We start from the raw sequence: 20,401 nt of genomic DNA on the forward strand, positions 1-20,401 counted from the left end.
GTTACCTTATAATCTCACCAGCAAATTGTATATCAACTTGAAAAAAAAAGTTTATTTAAATTTCATTTTTAGTTTGCTTTATGTAAAACATGTTTTACAATACTTGGTAATCACATTTTTTACTCTGAAAGGTAGGCACTGAAATCCAGTACTAATATTTTTGTTAATATTTCTTAAAAGTTTTTGAGAAAAAACGGAAGAAACCAACTCATTCAGAAGTCTCGGATTCCTCTTCCAATTCCTCTTCCTCTTCAGAATCATCCTCAGAGAGTGAAATTGAACATGAGAGAAGCAGAAGAAGGAAACATAAGAGGAGGCCAAAAGTGAAACATTCTAAAAAGAGACGAAAGGAAGCAAGCAGTTCAGAAGAGCCAAGGAATAAACATATAATAAGCCCAAAAGGGTAAGTGTGAAACATCAGGGTAGTCTTACCTAAAAAACAAACACCCTGGAAGGGGGAAAGTATGTGTGATTCTGTAAACTTAGCTTTGTTACCTGTTGTTGAAAAGAATAGCATTTTGTGGACTTTAAATTAAAATCTAGCAAATATAAGGGTAGCACAGATGTTTCATTTAAAAGATTTATGCATTTGCAAGTGAAAATAATCCCTGAAACTCTTAAAAGAAAAAAGGATCACTTGGCAATTCTTACATCAGAATTTTAGTGCTGTGGCTTTTTCACTGCATTGATGTTTTTATAGGTTCTCTTTATGAAAATTGTGTAAACCTTTTTAGTGAGATTTGTAAGGTATCAGTAGTTTTGCTGCTAATTATATTATTATATTATTATTATTTAATATTATCATAAGATGCAGACATTACACATTGTAATTGGTGATTTGGTTTGTTCTCTCTAAGTCACTCTGAGAGGAGTGATGCCAATGAAAAAAAGTCTATCGATTCAAACACTAAAAGGGAAAAGCCTGTGGTCCGCCCAGAAGAGATCCCTCCAGTGCCCGAGAACCGATTTTTATTGAGAAGAGATATGCCTCTTGTCACAGTGGAGCCTGAACCGTAAGGATGATTAAGCTACATATTTTTGTTTTTCTGACTGGTGTTTCTGTCAGCTCATTGCAGGTCCACGCTCATTTACTGAGTGTGACCCATAGTCAGAGCACTTTGAAATATACTCTGGAGATATTGGATTCGTGAATGACATGTACCCTACCTTTCAAAATTCATATTCTACTAGTAGAAAAAGGGGATTTGGCAAATTGATCGGGGAGAAGTTCTTAGTGGAGATCTGGAAAGATTTCATTACTAATCTCATTTACTTGGCCTTTCATTAGAGGTGAGATCTTGGTTGTCAGAACAGAGGGTTATTAGTTGAACACTTTGGATCCAGTCGAGTGATAAAACATATTCCAATTTATAGTACAGAATTATTCCATGGTGACTGGGGATATTATTTAGTACCATATGTTACTGTTGTTAACTTGCTCAGTGATAACTTCTCTGTATTGGAAAAGCTAACATGTAGCTTTAGATTTGGTCTCAAAAAATAGTATTAATGTATTTTGTGTGTTAGACTCAAGTTTAGAATTGTTAAGAGAAATGTATGAATAGAAATACCATAAAGTGGTTGGTGTAATTGGTAAGTTTGCTATGAAGGGCTGTATTAAAGCGTGAGAAGTTACGCAGATGCCCCTGTTCACAGTCAAGTCTCTACATATGGTTATTGTTTAATTCATTAGATATTTTAAAATTCTGTATTGTCTCATTTTAAAAAGCTATTATGAAATGGGATGTATCTTTAAACTAATAGCTTAACATACTGATGTTTTCATTTTTAAAAATTCTGGCTTGTGAACAGATTTTAGTGGGATCCTTTTCTTTTTTTTTCTTTTTTTCTTTTTTTTAAAAATTTATTTATTTTATTTTTTGGCTGCATTGGGTCTTCGTTGCTGCACATGGGCTTTCTCTAGTTGCTTAGAGTGGGGACTGCTCTTCATTGTGGTGCGCGGGCTCCTTATTGTAGTGGCTTCTCTTGTTGTGGAGCTCAGACTCTAGGCGCATGGGCTTCAATAGTTGCGGCACACAGACTCAATAGTTGTGGCTCATGGGCTCCAGAGCACAGGCTCAATAGTTGCAGTGCACAGGCTTAGTTGCTCCGTGGCATGTGGAATCTTCCCAGAGCAGGGCTCAAACCTGTGTCCGCTGCATTGGCAGGCAGATTCGTAACCACTGCGCCACCTAGGAAGTCCCTTCTTTCTTAAAATACAAGACACCATTCATTGATCAAATCCAGTTGGTTTTCAGAAAGTAGGAAACTTTCAAGTACAAAACTTGAAAGGTCAATTTCAGTGTCATCTAGTGGGTGTTGGCAAACTACAGTCATCCATGGGCTAGATTCAGCCTGTTGCCTGGTTTTGAACAGCCCATGAGCTAAATGTGGTTTTTGTGTTTTTAAATGTTTGTGGAAAAAATCAAAAGAAGAACAATATTTTGTAACATGAAAATTATATGAAATTCAAATTCCAGTGTCCATAAATAAAGTCTTACTGGAACATAGCCACATCCATTTGTTCACTATTTTCTTGGGCTGTTTTTCTGCTACAGCAGTAGAATTGAGGAGTTGCAGAGACTTTGTATGTGGTGCTCTCATTGCTTTATATGCTATCCAGTGCACCACGCATCACAGTGGTGCCATTGTAACTCTTCAGTATGCTACACATATAATCCATCTGTGTGAAAAAACTATTTTCAGAGATGGAGTATGTAAAAATCTCATTACAGATCAGCATTACAGAAGAACAGTATTAACATTATCTGTTTTGAAAGGGGATACTGAACCCAAATTAAATGAAGTGAAATGTTATTCTCCCTAAAAAGGATTCCACTCCTCTCATTAGTAGATCTGTATTACAAAACATGATACTCAGTTATTATATTTCTAATTTCATTGATAAAACATTTGTGAAAACTTGTTTTCTTTTTGTTACATAATCGTCTTAATTTTCTTCTTGGCCTAAAATTCCTAAAATTCTTACTTTGGGACTCTTAAGAAAAAGTTTGCCGACTCCTGTTACTGGTATTTTTGAAGTAGTTTATACACTGTCTTGTATTTATGGTTGAATATTGCTGGTAAATTTATTCGGTCATCACTCTTCTTTGGTTCCATAACATCTTTGGAAGTTATATTCTGCAGAATTACTTTAAATCATAATTGGCAGGTAGTTTTGTCATACGAAGATAGCAAGTTGATCTGTTTCATTAGAATGTTTGAGATTTGATCAGTTTTTTGGAAGCTAGAATTGTGTGCTGAGAATGCAAGGTATGCAAGAGCAAGAAACAGGGACTGTCAGCCTTGTGAGCTTACCAGCAACTGAATTTACCAGCAGTTAAGCTCATTATCACTATAATTTGCTTAGCAGAAACTGGGTTCCACTCTTGCTCTAATTCACGTGTTCTCATCTTCAGCTGCACTTCAGAATAATGTGGCAAGCTTTCAAAAATACCAGTTTCTGGGCCATACAGCGCATTAAATCAGAATGTTGTGGGGAGGAGGTGGAGGGTGACAGCATTGGATCAGCATCTAAAAGGTTCCCAGGTGAACATTAGTTTATGCTGAACACTTATAGGCAAGTCATTTAGTTCAGTGCTTTGTTCTCCATGAGGAAAACAGGGTTAACAATTGCCTACCAAGAGTATCTACTTCTTATTGTGAGAATCAAATGATGTCATGAATATGAAATAACTGGAAAAAAACTATAATATGCTTTTTAGTTCAGGTTTTCTTATAGTAATATTATATGTTTATCTGGAGCCAGATTCCTGGCTGGGGAAAACCCTATAAAAGGGTTATAAGGTCAAGTTTTATCTGTTTCCGTGACCTTGGGCCACATTTTTAACCTCTTAATCTTATAATTCTTTATCTTTAAAATGGAAATAATAATAGTACCTACCTCTTAGTGTTGTTATGAGAATTAAATGAACTAATGCCTTTAAAAGGCTTATTAACAACCAGCAATGAACAATCTGAAAAGGAAATTAAGAAAGTAATTCCGTAGGATAACATCTAAAAGAGTAAAATACTTAGGAATAAAAGTAATCAAGGAGGTGAAAGATTTGTACAATGAAAACTATAGGTATATATCTAAAATACTGCTGAAAGAAATTAAAGAAAACCTAAACTAAATAAGTGGAAAGATTCTATATTCATGGATTGGAAGGCTTAATATTAAGATGTCAATACTACTCAAAGTGAGCTATGAGTTCAGTGCAATCCCTGTTAAATTCCAGTAGCCTTTTTGCAGTAATGGAAAAGTCAGGGTCCAAATTCATATGGAATTGCAAGGTGTTCCAAATAGCCAAAACAATCTTGAGGAAGGAAGACAAAGTTGGAAGACTCATATGTCCTGATTTCAAAATTTACTACAAAGCTGCAGTCATCAAAATAGTGTGGTACTGGCATAAGGGTAGACATAGAGACCAGTGGAATAGAATTGAGTCCAGAAATAAACCCATACATCTATGGCCATTAGATTTTAGATAAGAGTACAAAGTCCATTCCATGGAGAAAGAATAGTCTCTTCAATAAATGGTGCTGAGACACTTGGATTTCCACATGCAAAAGAGCAAGGTTGGACCCTACCTCACATCATTTGCAAATATTAACTCAAAATGGGTCAATGACCTAAATATAAAAGCTAAAACCATGAAACTCTCAGAGGACAACATAGGGGTAAATCTTCATGACCTTAGGTTCATCAGTGGATTCTTATATTTGACACCAAAAGCACGAGCAATAAAAATAACAAAAAGACAACTCAATTTAAAAAATGGGCAAAGCACTTGAATACACATTTCTCCAAAGAAGATATACAAATGGACAACAAGCACATGAAAAGATACTTAATATCATTAGTCATTAGGAAAATGCAAATCAAACCCACAGTGACATACTATATCTCACCTACGAGGATGGCTGTATTTATTTATTTATTTATTTATTTATTTATTTATTGGCTGCTTTGGGTCTTTGTTGCTGCACATGGGCTTTACCTAGTTGCGGCGATTGGAGGCTTCTCTTCTTTGTGGTGTGCGGGCTTCTCGTTGTGGCTTCTCTTGTTGAGCACAGGCTCCAGTGTGCATGGGCATCAGTAGTTGTGGCACGAGTGCTCTAGAGTGCAGACGCAGTAGTTGTGGCGCACAGGCTTAGTTACTCCCTGGCATGTGGGATCTTCCCAGACTCAGGATCAAACTTGTGTCCCCTGTACTGGCAGGCGGATTCTTAACCACTGCGCCACCAGCCAAGGCCCAGGATGTCTGTAATTTAAAACAAACCCCCCAAAACCTAGTGTCGGCGAGGATGTGGAAAAAATTGGAATTCTCATACATTGCTGGTAGGAGTCTGAAATGATGTAGCTGCTGTGGAAGAGTTTGGTGGTTCCTCAAAAAGTTAAACGTGAATTTACCATGTAACTCTGCAATTCTACGCCTAGGTATACATCCAAAAAAATTGAGAATAGATTCAAACAGATACTTGTACTCCAGGGTTCACTGCAGCATTATTCACAATAGCAAAAAGCTGGAGACGACCCACGTGTCCAGAAACAGATGAATGGATAAACAAAATGTGGTCTATATATACAATGGAGTGTTATTAGAGGCCATATATTAGAGGCTACCAGAGGCTAAGGGAATGAGGGAAATAGAGAGGTATTGTGTAACATAGGTAGAGTTTTGGGATGGGGTGATGAAAGAGTTTTGGGAAGTAGTGATGGTTGCACAACATTGTGAGTATAATTAATGCCACTGAATTGTATGTTTAAAAATGGTTAAAATGGCAAATTTTATGTTATATATATTTTACTCAATAAAAAAGTATGTTTAAAATGCTTATTAATATAATGCCTAACACATAGTAAGTCCTCAATAAAAGCTAACTGTTATGTTAATAATAACAGATACAAAACAAACTCAGTCAAGTATGAAAAGACTTCTTATGCATGGAGGACCGTAGCCGCCATAAAAACTATAATCTTAGAATTACCCATAAGATAAAGTAGCAGATTCAGAGCATTGAAGGAGGGACAGCTTCTAGTAAAGTGGGGTAGACAGACAACCTGTTAAGAATATAAAATAAAATTTAAAACTATTAAAAACACTTGAGCATTAGACTCAGCAATATCTCAGGATTCCCTTAGAACGTTGCTGTTTTGACAAGAGATGTCTAACAAAGGATTTTGCTTGAAAATAGTTCTGTACTTTAAAATATGGGTTACTTTTTTTGTTTGTTTTAAGTTTTGGTATTTAAAGGATTTGCTTAGAAAATTAGGTTATGTGGAGTGCCTCATTCTACAAAAGTGTTGGTCTAAATGAAGTGTTTTCGTATTATAGGAGCATCAATTCTGCATTTAAACACTGAAAAACTGCCTAGCGTTTGTTTATTTTTAATTTTCAATCTTCTTTTCCAGGAAGATTCCTGATGTTACACCCATTGTAAGTGATCAGAAACCATCTGTATCAAAGTCTGGACGGAAGATTAAAGGAAGGGGCACAATTGTATGTGTGTTAAAACTTGACTGTTTTCAAATTACTTATCTAAGCAGTAAAATGTTTTTACCACAGGCAAAATTCTAGCTTTAATCTTAGGTATAGTCCAAAATCTGTCCAGGGAGCTAGTTGTATTCTATATAGTTATAGGAAGGCACTGCTATTAGATCAGTGTTTACTGATGTGTTTGAATGGGTTTGGATATGAAATAATCAGTATGTTGAGAAAAGTTAGCATGTTGAATAATCTAGGCTAATGAATATAACCATTGGGACTTAAAAGAGGAAATGTATGTATGTGATTATAGGTGAGTCTCCAGCTTTCTTATTTTTTTTTGTCTGGCATAGCTTCGTACCATCCTCTTAGTACTTCAATCATTATTGCCTTTAAATGGCATCCAAGATTGGGTCTTTTGAGTCTTATAACCTGCCTCTGTCCTATAGCAGATTACAATTGAGAGATATTTTAAAGATAGTTATTCCTAACTTTGTTTTTAAAGCGCTATCACACACCTCCAAGATCCAGATCCTGTTCTGAATCAGATGATGATGATAGCAGTGAAACTCCTCCTCACTGGAAAGAAGAAATGCAGAGATTAAGAGCATATAGACCACCTAGTGGAGAAAAATGGAGTAAAGGAGATAAGTAAGTATAAGTACAATCCTGTGTCCGCTCTATTTTAGGTCTTAAGGGGATAGAGACATACTTCTGGACTTTTCAGTAGATATTTATGTTTAAAATTAGGCTGTGACCAAAAAGAATACATTTGGGAATGCTTGGTGAAATGGGAGGAGGGCTGCTTGGCTTTCGGTGCTTTTAAATCAGTTTCTTTTTTCCCTCACAGTACTATAATCCTACTGAATTTCTTACAGATTTCCTGTTCAATTTTAGAAATAATCAGGACTTGAAAAAAAAATTGTATAGCAGATTCTTTCCTAGCCTGTTTTCATAGTCACTAATGAATAAATGGGTAGATAGGAAAATCTGTACCCAGTGTTTGTGTTAACTTCTGACCCCAGGGACTGTTGCTTCTTCAGAGGTGTACCCATCTTTGTCTTCAGTGACACCCCACAGTGGAATATCTATTTTAGAAATGGGGCTGGCCCCAGAATAGCTAGTGCAGAATGTACCCGTGGGACCCTGTGTAATTGTTCATGGTAGAATCTCTTTTTCTCTGCGGACATCCAGCAGAATGGTTTGAAGTTGGAAGAGGGAGGAAAAGATGTGCGTCTGCTGTGTGGAAGTGGTGTGACACAGTGGTGAGAACTCTCAGTTTTGAGCCCTGACATTACCACTGAGATTTTAAAGCCTGCATCTATTTTCATGTACTTTTCCCCCAATTTCTATACTAAGTAGTTTAACTAAAACCTTAGGGGAAAGTCGTTGATTACCTCTATGAGGCTGAGATAAAAACAATGCTAGCTTCTTAAGAAAAAAGGGCTTCTTCGGAATTCCCTGGCAGTCCAGTGGTTAGGACTCGGAGTTTTCCCTGCCAGGGCCTGGGTTCAATTCCTGGTTGGGGAACTAAGATCCCACAAGCCGTGCGGTCAAAAAAAAAAAAAAAGAGGCTTCTCTTAAAATTTAGACAGTTATCCTTTATCTTAGAGAATTAACAGAATTGTTTGGGAACTTGATTTGATTCTCCCTCAGAAATTATTCGTGGAAGCAGAGCGTTATTGAGTGGATCATAGCCAGGAATTCGGTAGGTCAGCAGTGCTTTTCTGATTACTGTAGTTGGTTTGTTTTTCAAAATTATTTCTCTATTGAATTTGAAAATTCTTGGCTTGGATCTGAAAAAAATCCTTTTGTAAGTGAATCTGTTAGTGGTTGTCTCTTTGAAATTACAAGGTCAGGACCAGGCCTATCAACTGTTTGGTTTATCCTTCCTACATGTGCTTAAAGTGTTGACAGAGTCAGTACTTGGTTGTTAACTAAGCTTCTGTTGATGCATTTGTATTGATAACAAATGTGTTTTAATTTTAAAGCATAGAAAACATGCCTGTAAATAATTGCACGCACATTCTGTCCTTTTCTGTAGGTTAAGTGACCCCTGTTCAAGCCGATGGGATGAAAGAAGCTTGTCCCAGAGATCTCGATCATGGTCCTATAATGGATATTATTCAGATCTAAGTACAGCAAGACACTCTGATGGTCACCATAAAAAACGCAGAAAAGAGAAAAAGGTTAAGCATAAAAAGAAAGCTAAAAAGCAGAAACATTGCAGAAGGCACAAACAGACAAAGAAGAGAAGGATTATTGTACCGTCTGACATAGAATCCTTAAAATCTTCCACCCGACGGGTGAAGTCCTCATGTGATAGAGAAAGGAGATCTCGCTCTTCCTCCTTGTCATCTCATCACTCGTCCAAGAGGGCCTGGTCTGAGTCGGACAAGGGTGACCAGAGCTCTTCAACCCGTTCCAGCAGGGACTCCTGTAGGTCAGAATCTCACTCGCGGTCTTATTCGAGAGGAAGCTCAAGATCGAGGACTCCATCAAAATCCTCATCACATTCTCGAAGTAGATCAAAGTCCAGATCTAGTTCTAAGTCAGGGCACCAAAGAACAGCATCAAAATCACCAAGAACAGCCTCTCAGTTAAGTGAAAATAAATCTGTTAAAACAGAACCTTTAAGAGCAACAGTGACACAAAATGAAAATGTTGTAGTACAGCCAGTGGTGGCGGAAAATATTCCTGTAATACCACTGAGTGACAGCCCCCCTCCTTCAAGGTGGAAGCCTGGGCAGAAGCCCTGGAAGCCCTCTTATGAACGAATCCAGGAAATGAAAGCTAAAACAACCCATTTGCTGCCCATCCAAAGCACTTATAGTTTAGCAAATATTAAAGAGACTGGTAGTTCATCATCCTACCATAAAAGAGAGAAAAATTCAGAAAGTGATCGGAGCACTTATTCAAAATACAGTGATAGAAGTTCAGAAAGTTCACCAAGGTCAAGGAGCAGATCTTCTAGGAGTAGATCTTATTCCAGATCATACACAAGGTCTCGAAGTTTAGCTAGTTCACATTCAAGGTCTAGGTCTCCCTCCTCTAGATCTCATTCACGTAGTAAGTATAGTGACCGCTCACGGTGTAGTAGATCATCTTCATACTCTTCTGTTAGCAGTGATGATGGAAGACGAGCCAAGAGAAAATTTAGATCCAGTGGGAAGAAGAATAACACCTCAAATAAAAGGCACAGCAGCAGCTCTGAAAAGACGCTTCGTAATAAATATGTCAAAGGCAGAGACAAGTCTTCATGTCATAGAAAGTACAGTGAAAGCAGGTCATCTTTAGATTATTCTTCAGACAGTGAACAGTCAAGTGTTCGGGTTACACAGTCAGCCCAGGAAAAAGAGAAGCAAGTCCAAATGGAAATGAATAATAAACAAGAGAAAAACAGAGATGAAGAGAAATCTAAGCCTGAACGGGAATGCCCACATTCAAAAAAAAGAACTTTGAAAGAAAATCTTCCTGATCACTTTAGAAATGGCAGTAAGCCCAAAAGGAAGAATTATGCTGGCAGTAAATGGGACTCTGAGTCAAATTCTGAACAAGATATAACTAAAAACAGTAAAAATAATTCTCGTCCGTCTTCTGATAAGGAGGAAGGTGAAGCCACTTCAGATTCTGAGTCAGATTTGGGTGACGTTCATATCAAAGCCAAACCCACCACTAAGTCTTCAGCAGATACTTTACTGCCTGATGGTAATGGTGCCTGGAAATCAAGCAAACAGCGGTCATCAACCTCTGATTCTGAGGGTTTCTATTCCAATTCAGAAAATACTAGAGGGAAGCCACACAAGCATAAACACAGCTCAAAGGAGCATCTTAAAAGGGAACACACCAAAAAAGCGAAAGAGAAATTGAAAGGGAAAAAAGATAAAAAGCACAAGGCTCCAAAACGAAAACAAGCATTTCACTGGCAGCCTCCACTAGAATTTGGTGAAGAGGAGGAGGAGGAGATTAATGAAAAGCAAGTTACTCAGGAGGCAAAAGAGAAAAAACAAGTTTCTGAAAACAGTGAAACCATAAAAGATAATATTCCCCAAACTGAGAAGCCCTGTGAAGATGGCAGCCTTTCAGATAAACATAATCCAATAACGGTCTCATCAGATATTGATCAGCCTACTAAAGATGATAGTAAACTCAGTGTTTCTCCCGCAGCTTTAAACACTGAGGAAAATGTAGTCAGTTCTCCCCCGAACATTCAGTCTATTGAAGAGAGCCTCCCGAGCGGAGTGGAGGACATGCTTCAAACAGATGACAACATGGAGATCTGCACTCCTGATAGGAGTTCCCCAGCAAAGGCCGAGGGGGCTTCCCCTGTAGGAAATTCAAGGCTTGACACCCCGGATGTAAGCATTGTTCTAAAGCAGGATATGCCAACAGAGCATCCTGAGGCAGAGTTGGGAAAACAGGAAAGCAGCATGTCAGAAAGCAAAACGGTGGGCGATGTGGGAAAACAGGACAGCAGCTCTGCCAGCTTGGCCAGTGCTGTAGAAAGCACTGTGAAGAGGGAGGTGGCTGAGAAAAGCCAGACCAGCCTCGTGGATAATAAATGGAAGCCCCTGCAAGGTGTGGGGAACCTGGCAGCACCACCTACCACATTGGGTGCTGTGGATGTTAAGGCATTGACTACTGTGCCTGAAATGAAACCACAAGGCTTGAGAATAGAAATTAAAAGCAAAAATAAAGTACGACCTGGATCTCTCTTTGATGAAGTAAGGAAGACAGCACGCTTAAACCGGAGGCCAAGAAATCAGGAGAGTTCAAGTGATGAGCAGACACCTAGTCGGGATGGTGACAGCCATTCCAGGAGTCCAAGTAGATCTCGAAGTAAATCTGAGACCAAATCAAGACACAGAACAAGGTCTGTCTCCTACAGTCACTCAAGAAGTCGATCGAGAAGTTCCACATCATCTTATCGGTGAGCATTATTCTCTTTCCTTTTTTTCTCCCAAGGAGAGTCTGTATTGTTTTGCCTAGAAGAACATCAGAGTTAGGGACAAGATCACGATTTCCACATATCTGGGAGGGAATAAGTCGATGGCTTGTGCTGTGTGACTCACAGAGCAGACTGAAGACACAGGGAGTGGAGATTTAAGGGGAAGAAATTTGGGCTCAGGGTAAAAAACTTTTGCTATCTGTTAAAGCTCTGTGGCAGTTGCAATGAGTTACCGTGATAGGCAGCAAGTTCTCCATCTTTAAAGGTGTGGGACCACTCTCTGTACTGTTAGTGATGCCTCAGAAGGGAATCTTGCATTTACAGAATATGTAGGATTTAGAGATCAGTAATCTAACGCTTTATTTTATACAAGTGGAAGGTGAGGGCCAAAGAGGCAAAGTTACCTGCCTAAGACATGCATCCAGTTGATCTTTATTCAAGAGGCAGGAAATGGTAAAAATGATCATCTTTAGATTGATTGATTGATTTTTGGCTCAAGTTACATCTAACTTTTGTCGTCAGCCTAGATTGGATAATGCAGAGAATGAGCATTTTTAAAACTAAAAAAATTGTTGATGGTGGTATAAAGTTAATAAGTAATTTGTATTCTTTTCTTTTCCTTGTAAATGTTTCATGGTTTTGCCTCACTGCCTCTTACTCATATCCTTTATTATATTGTACTTGATTTTCATCCCTTGAACTTAAAATGCAGTTAGAATCTGTAACTTTTTTCTTCCTAGTTATTTATAAGTCGTTGTCTCCCCTCACCCAAATTTCTTTAAAAATAGGAACCAACATTACCGTCTACAATAACCATCTCCCATTTACTCTTTAGTTGGCTTGCAGTTTGTATTCTGTGCCTTCCCTCCCCCATCTCACTCAGCTGATTAAGATTTTCAGGTACTTCCGCACGGGCAGTGCCAGGGCATGTTTTCAGTCCCTTCAGTCCTTCTAGAAGCCCTCTGCCAGCCCTCCTCATCCCTCTCAAACCATTCCATGCTTGAGTTGTGGGGATCTCTTCCTCCTCCTGCTCTGACTCCCAGCAAGGCCCAGAGAGCTGGTGAATCCTGACGTTTTCTCTCCGGGTTCATATCGTAGATGCAGGTGCCTGTTGAGCTACTCCAGCCTCCTGTCTGCTCAGTGTCTGCTCACCTCACACTCAGACAGCTCTGAGCTGTTGGTGATGCCAGCCACTCTCATCTGCCTTCCTGCCCCTCCCTTTGGAGTGGGTAGTATTTCATCTTGTAAATGAAGACAGGGAGGCATAGAAATGCCAAGAAATTTGCTCTTAAGTTGGGCAGCTCACAGGTAGTAGACTGAGATAGCTAAACTTTGCCTCCCTGTTTTGTTACCCACCTAAGCCTGACTCCCCTTCTCGCCTGCAAACTCATTGAAGTCAGGGACTGTTTGCTGCTTATCTTTCAGTCACCTCACAGAGTCGCTCTATAATTGTTTGTTGAGTAAATGACTAGAATCTTATGAGAACAGAATGTGTCCTTGCGGATAAACTGCACCTGTCTTCCAAAACATAAGTACATGCTGAATAAAACCTGTGAAGATATTATATAAGTAGCGTGTACACAGGGGTATTGTTCTGTTCCTAAATGACAAGCATGAACTAGGGGAAGAAGGGTGGGGAGCCAAGTGAATGCAAAGTGGGATCAAAATTGCAGTAAATTTCTTATTTGTTTTATTAAATATTAAATAGGTGTAAAATGTTTTTAAATGATGAAGGTTTAAAAAATAATTTTAAATGGTATCTAGCTTAAAAACTAGAGCTTTGACGTACCTAATGTAGCCGTACCAGATGCTATCCTACTTTCTCTCTTCTCTCCTAGAGGTAAACTTTATTCTAAACTTCTGTTATAATTTTGTTGGTTTTCTTTACAGTTTTACTATAAACGTTTCTATCCGTATATAAAATTGTTTTTGCTTGTTTTCAAACAAAATCCTTTTTTATGTGTATAGATGTTCTACATTTGCCTTTTTCACTCAACAGTATGTTCCCAAGAGTTACATCTGTTGAGACACGTAGCTGTAATTTTCCTACTTTGTAATATTTCAGTATATATCTGTGTTAATTTTTTTAAACCCATTCTACTGTTAATGGAAATTTGGATTGTTTCCTCTTCTGGTATTACCGATAGGGCTCCTAGGATCATACCTGTATCAGCCTTTTCTGTTTTTTATTTATTTCATTCTGTTCAGTTTAAACCCTCATTACCCATCTCTCTCATACCCACTGTGAGGAGTTCATCAGAGACCTTTCCAGAGACCTTTCCTCTTGTTGGGTTTTCCCCCTCCTGCCCTGCTAGAAATTAATTTTAACAGCATAATAAATTAATATAATTATATTTTTTCCACTCTTAATTGTAGATCAAGAAGCTACTCTAGAAGTCGGAGCAGAGGGTGGTACAGCAGAGGCCGCACAAGAAGCCGGAGTAGTTCCTACCGCAGTTACAAAAGTCATAGGTGAGCTTTTGAATCTTGCCGTATTCTGTGGTCTCCATCTGTCTCCTTTTCAAGGCCTGTCCTGCACAGGCAGAGTGGGGTAGCTGTTAAGGATCTTGTCATTGCTGAATACCAGACAGGCCTACTTTCTCAGCTAGTTCTTTCTTTCAAAGAGCTATCAGATTCTTACTGGCTATTCTCAGGGTCGGATCTTCTCAGAGTGAGGAAAGAGAAGCATTAGAAATATTTAAAAGAGGCCCTGACTACTACCTGAACCCCTAAGTACATGCTCTTTAACCTAAGTATCCATGGGCAGTCATCTCTTAACTTGGGTTAGATAATTGGGAGAGGAGGACTGTTAAAAGAGGACAAAGGAAGAAGTGTGTATGTGGTGGGTGACCCCAAGTTTCTGGTTTGCCCAGCTTCTTCCAGTCCTCTTTTGCCTCTCAGGTATTTACCACTGCTGCAACTTCATTTTACTTACAAGTGTCCCACCTGTGTCTTCTTCCTTACCCACCCAGTTCTCCCCAGTGACTTTCTTTATGTGCACCTCACAAAAGAATTGTGTAAAACTTACTTCTCTTGTGAAATCCAGCATGCTTTTTAAAAAAATTCCAATATACTTTTGATATGAAAATGAAATAAATATAGCTGCTGGATTTCATTGTGTTTTCTCCTTGATGAGCAAATAAATGTCTATATTTTCGATATAGCCTGTCCTGAGCCACACGTTAATAGCCCCTCATGTGATTACTATTAGGATGTCCAGCAGGAGCAGATCCAGGAGCAGCTCGTATGATCCCCACAGTCGGTCCAGGTATGGACAGGGATTGGGAAACCACCTACAGGGGCAGAATTAAAAGGGCCTTGTTTTATAAAGCCCTTAATTCCCTTTTAAAAGGTATTGTATTTTATTGAAAAATATGTATTTGTCTTTTTAAGCAGTTTTTTATCTGTTGGCCCATTGTGCTCTAGTGTCAAAAGTGATAACTGATGTCAAATTGTAGTGGCAGGGGTTTAGTGACCATAATTGGTCCACCAGATTCAATTAAACTAACAGTGTTAATTTTGTGATATTTTTCAATGCAGAAAAGAAATTAACATTTTTCTGTTGAATATGGTAAGTCTGATTTGGGACAGTTGTTAAATGTTTCCAGTACTTGTTATGCAGATGTGTCTTCATGCTGTCATATAGTGCCCATGTTCTAACAGGACACTTAAGAACCTAAAAAGAAATGGGAATATATGAGTATTGGAATGGGAAAATTTAGTGTTTGTTATTGCTGTTAAAGCAGGTCCTACACTTATGATAGCTACTATAGTAGGAGTCGGAGCCGAAGCAGAAGCCAGAGGAGCGACAGTTATCACCGAGGCAGAAGCTACAACAGGCGGTCCAGGTGGGTCTCTGTTCTTTCAAGTACTGTAAGTTACTGCAGGTACTTGGGGTGTGGAGTGATAGACTGCTGTAGAAGAGAAAGCATCATCTTCTGAGGACAGAAATACTTCTTTCTCTTCTGAAATTTCATCAACCCTAAGGCAGTTACTGCAAATGGCCTTTGTATTAAGAGTTGCTGGGTAATGTTTATTGGTGGTTGTTAATGTTTGAATCTAAAATGGATTTTTAAATATTCACAAATCCTTGAACAAATGTTTCTTTTGGAAGGAATAAAGAGAGAAGGCCACTCAGACCATGGCCCATTCTTTAAGTAAGGTTACTTGCTAGAAATAACAGCCAATTTGTCAGTGTTTTAAATTTTAAAAAAAGTAATATTCTGAAAAATGTAAAGTATAATAAAATATCATAATCACTTAGCAGGATTGCAGTTTATACGGTTAAAAATGTTTTTTGTATATTATATGTATTTGTAGATATGTTTTATGTAGCATATGGCTAGTACCGCAGGAATCTTTGTGGTTACTTTCCATAATGTCCCTTTCCTGGTGGCATCTGGTCTTACGCTTCCCTTGTGCCTTGCAACTGCAGTCAGTCATGCTTGTAGAATATCAGTGTAGTCTGGACAGCCCCTGTTGAAACTCTTCAGGGATGCCTCACTGCCCTCAGGGGCTGGTCCCTGCTCCTCAGCATTGCGTGGAGGCCTCTCCAGCTACCAACTCCAGCTTGGGCTTTTCTGTCTTCCCCACACTAACGTCCTGGAACCGTTTTTCTGCCCAGAGATTCACATGCCCACTTCACCATCTCCCCTTCTGCCTCTTGAAATAGCCAATTCTCACCTACTCTGCAGGTCTCACTGTAACCCACTCACTGCCCCTGGGAAACCTTTCCTGACTGCTGACCCTGAGATATGTTGCCCTCCCCACACCCACACCCCCACCATATGCTTTATTTATCTTGTCCCCTATTCTGTACTATCCTCGAGCCCCAGGGAACTCCACTTAGTCTAGTGTGTGTGTGCCCTTAGCATCAAGCAAAGTGATTGCCTGTCGTGAATATTTTTCAAAATAACTGAATAGTGACCATAACCAAGTCCTCTTGACTCACTATCCCAGTGGTCCTGTCCCTGCCCCACCTCACCCTCACCCCTCATTGGGCTCCCATTTTCATTTGATTTTGATTTTCTTGTCTTTTAATGAAACTCTCTTTATGGGCCTATTTTCCCTAACTTCCTCAGTCTAATTAAATATTGTCCATTTTGGGTAACATGGAAAATTATTCTCATATACATGAGTGGATTTCAAGTAATTCCCCAGGAAGCGATGTTTCTTTATTTTATCTTAACCTTGATATTACCACCATCTGTCATTGACATCTTTAAAAAGTCCACAGTGTTGCCACAGTCAGTACTCCACTCGCCCACCCACAATGCTGTGCCTCCCCAAGCCACTTGCTTTCAAGCCACTCATGTCAAAAAAGAAGTTACAAGAATTCAAAGGGTTGACAATTAAAAGGTATTTGTGTATCTGCTTTGTTTTGTTACACAGGAGTTGTAGATCTTATGGCTCTGACAGTGACAGTGACCGAAGTTACTCTCATCACCGGAGTCCCAGTGAAAGCAGCAGATATAGTTGAAAGTGTCCCCTTTTTTTGATACAAATTATATCTTATTTGTAAATATCTGGTAACTTAAACGTTTAAGAAGCTTACTGGCAGTCTGTTGTTCTATTTCAATATTAGAGATGGATTTGAAAAATGGACACTTCTTATTTGTTCATTTACATGTGCACAGAATTTAAAATACAGATATGTCTCCTAAAAATATTTGTATGCCACATTTTACAGTAGCCAACTATGGAAATGAATTTCATTTTCTTGAATCAAGAAATCATGAAATTTAGGTATAATTTGCAATATTATTTTAGATTATTTCTCTCTATCTCATGTATTTCTTAGAATACAGTTTTTGCTCATTTTTAAGGTTTTAGCATATATGCTGCCAAGCATAGAACTGTGAAGGAGAACTGTGAAAGGTGGCCAAATACTTATATACCGATTACACAGAATCTTATACATGAGTGCTCTTAAATACAAACCACCCAGAATTGATACTAACGGCAACCAGGAGTATAAGGCAGTGGCTCTGGGGTTCTTAATTCATTCCTTACTTCTTTGTTCTCTCAGAGGATCAGGAAAGTAGTCACTGTACAGCCCACTGTCTGTATTATTTCAGGCTGGCGGGTGAGGTTAAGAAGAATAACTCAGCCTTAACTATAAATACCTGCACTGTCTCTAAAGCCCTAATGTTTTATGTGCTTTTTAATAAATACTATCTAAAGTTCAGCTTGTAAAAAAACAGTTCTATTCCAGTTTATGCTTTGGTGCTTGGTACCTTTTGGTGCATTATTCTTATATACTACAGATTAGAATTCCATCAGAGAGAGAATTGAATTTTTAAAAAACTCATTGGCACCAAACATGGTTCCTTCTAAGCTGTATTCACTTTAAATATTTGGAGGGCTTCTCTCAAGCACAGGTGTGGGCTGGGGGGCCATGGAGCAGGCAGGATTGGCACGGGGTCCTGTGGCCACTCGGGTCTGCTGCACAGAACTGATGCGTGTGCCCCTGGAAGAGCTGACTGGAGAATGGACTTCAAAAGTAACACCAAGATCTGCCTGCCACCATCCTGGACACATTTTGCTGGGCTCTACTTTTAAGTCTTTTAAGTAAGAGCAGTTGAACTCTTCTCAGTACCTGCCAGCATGTTTCCCTGTTTCAGTGGCCTGCGCTGACTCAGTGAAGCCTTGTGTGAGATGGTAAACTTATGACAACAGACAGGGAATTGGGATGTGCAGTACTGCATAGATTACACATTTTCACAGTCTTGGGTGGTTCCTGCAAAAATTATTTGACCTGTAAAAACTGGTGAGTTTTTTTTTTTTAATCTTTAGTTTGAGTTTTTTCCCCAAGTGTACTTAATCACCTTAGTGCCAGTTTAATCCAGTTATGCAGAAAAAATTCATATTGGATGTTTGATGCACAACTCTGTGCCATCCTACCCAAGGCCTTGCCTGGTGTACTTGGGAAGTGGGAAAGAGCCCTCAGTTGGAGGGATCTGACCACCCCTGATGGACGGAGGGGTGACCTTGGATGTATTAAAACCATCACCCATGAGAGGTTCATGAACAGGGTTAAGTGGCCAGTTGTTTGCCAAGTTGATAGATGAGGATACATTAGAAAATAGGACCTAAGTCAAACAAACGTACTTGATAGTGAATACAAAACAACATGTGATCGTATGAAGGGTTTTCAAAGGTTGCCTGCAGAGGAGAATATTGCTTAATAGTACTCAGTGGAAAAAAAGTTGCATTTAGAACCCAAACAAAAACTTCCAGATCTAATTACTTGAAGGAAGGTTACCTTTGGGCAGTATATTAGTTTTCTAATGCTGTGTAACAAATTACCCCAAATTTAGCTGCTTAAAGCAAGACTCATTTCTTAGCTTACAGTTCTGTAGCTCATGAGTCCAGCACAGTATGGCTGGATTCTCTGCTCAGGGTCTCACAAGTCTCTCTCTCACAGAAATCAAGGGTCAGCAGGGCGGCTTTTCTTTATGGAGGCTCTGGGGAAGAGTTGTTGGCAGTATTCAGCTCTTGCTGGCTGCCAGCCGGGGTCCTCTCTCTCAGCTTCTTAAGGCTGCTCGCGTTCCTTCTTGTGTGCTTCCCTCCATCTTCAAACCAGCAGTGGTCTGTCAAGGCCTTTTCATGCTTCAGGTCTCTCTGCCTTCCTCCTCTGTTTTAAGGTTCGTGTGAGTAGATCAAGCCCAGTGAGATAGTCTCCCTATATTAAGGTCAGCCATGCCACAGAACATAATCACAGAAGTGATATCATATTTACAGGTTCCTGGGATTGGGGCATGAAATAGGGGGAGGGGCATTTTAGAATCGTGCCTCCCACAGGCGATAACTTTGTCTTTTGCGCTGTGGGTAGAATTTTATGCTGAAAAGGTGGGCCCTCGAAGCCTTGTTTGTTTTCTCCATGGAAAAGAAAAGCCCTCAGCTGCGGCATTCAACTTACGTGTTTACTGAATGGACTACAGAAATAGCTTTTCTTCCTAAAGGGGATTGTTCTGTATTTTAAGTTATTTTTTAATAAAATTGAATTACGTTGTGTATCGTGCTTCTTAATAGAAAATGCATTATTGGACTGTTTTGTAACATCCTGTTTACTGCAAATGAAACATGATATAGCTGGTATTGTTCAAAAACTGTAGAAAATAATTTTGTACATATTGGCAATGTCTATTTGTATACACTTCATTTAAATTTCCCTAAAACTTGAAAGGGGAGCCTTGTAGAAATTAAAATATATACTTAGTCTAAGTTTGAGTCTGTGCATATTTCATCCTTCTTTATTCATCCAGACTTCAAATAGTCTTTCTGAAATGGAAAAGGAAACATTGAGTCTCTTTGCTGAACCAGCTAGTGAAGAGACTTCATCTCATCTCTCTGTGGCTCATTTTCGTCTTCTGGCTGAGTATTAGTGGTGGGGCATGAGGTGGAGCTAGAGAGAACTTCAGGCAGAAATGTTTACCTACGCAGAGAACCATCGATGGTACTTGATCTTCCTTCCCGTGCCAACTCCAGGTTTCTTCCAGGCTCTGTTGTCATCCAGCTGAGGTGACCTGCGTACAGATGCCTTTGCTGAGGAGGGAATGTATCCCACCCCATCTGTGAGATGCTGCCGAGGGCTGGCACGTTTACCTGCTAAGAAACCTACAGCCTCCACCGTCCCTCCCTAACAGTGGTTCACCAGGCAGGCACATAGCACTCACTCCTGGCGAAAACATTCATGGTGATATTTTTAGCATCCACATGAGAATTTGCAGGGCAAGTACAATTAACTTTTTTCTTCTCAGAACTCAAAGGGATTTGTGCTTTCTTAGTGAATACAACATAGCCTCACACAGTAAGATTGGCAGAGGTTCAGTTTTCAAAGTTGAGTTAACAGTAAACCCCCCAGACAGGCAGTTCCTGAAAACAGTCAAATCTGGATGTGTTGCCTTAAAATTTAAAGAAAATTGTAGAGTCTGTTTGCTGTAGGGAAATCCCGAGGTGA

At 39.2% G+C, this 20,401-nt stretch overlaps 1 protein-coding gene and 1 long non-coding RNA gene across 10 annotated transcripts in view; one reads left to right on the forward strand and one right to left on the reverse strand.

Moving 5' to 3' along the window:
• NKTR (natural killer cell triggering receptor) overlaps positions 1-19,665 on the forward strand; it is a 47,603-nt gene extending 27,938 nt beyond the window's left edge. For 7 of the 9 annotated variants that reach the window (XM_057705878.1, XM_057705875.1, XM_057705876.1 and 4 more), the window contains 9 exons: positions 181-403; positions 858-1,013; positions 6,419-6,506; positions 6,997-7,142; positions 8,536-11,421; positions 13,816-13,911; positions 14,651-14,707; positions 15,183-15,287; positions 16,831-19,665. In XM_057705878.1, coding sequence (XP_057561861.1) covers positions 181-403; positions 858-1,013; positions 6,419-6,506; positions 6,997-7,142; positions 8,536-11,421; positions 13,816-13,911; positions 14,651-14,707; positions 15,183-15,287; positions 16,831-16,918 — 3,845 coding nt within the window. In that variant the 3' untranslated portion in view covers positions 16,919-19,665. Of the gene's footprint in view, positions 1-180; positions 404-857; positions 1,014-6,418; positions 6,507-6,996; positions 7,143-8,535; positions 11,422-13,815; positions 13,912-14,650; positions 14,708-15,182; positions 15,288-16,830 lie in introns of those variants that run through there. The other 2 variants (XM_057705877.1, XM_057705883.1) reach the window with 2 other exon arrangements.
• Positions 4,117-8,817, reverse strand: LOC130834871 (uncharacterized). The gene is made up of 3 exons (XR_009048792.1): positions 8,760-8,817; positions 7,010-7,070; positions 4,117-5,267 (listed from the first exon to the last, which is right to left on the reverse strand). It is a non-coding gene; the product is annotated as an uncharacterized LOC130834871 (long non-coding RNA).
• Positions 19,666-20,401: the final 736 nt, after the last annotated feature.

This window comes from Hippopotamus amphibius, chromosome 13, assembly GCF_030028045.1.
Source record: "Hippopotamus amphibius kiboko isolate mHipAmp2 chromosome 13, mHipAmp2.hap2, whole genome shotgun sequence".
NCBI lineage: Eukaryota > Metazoa > Chordata > Mammalia > Artiodactyla > Hippopotamidae > Hippopotamus > Hippopotamus amphibius.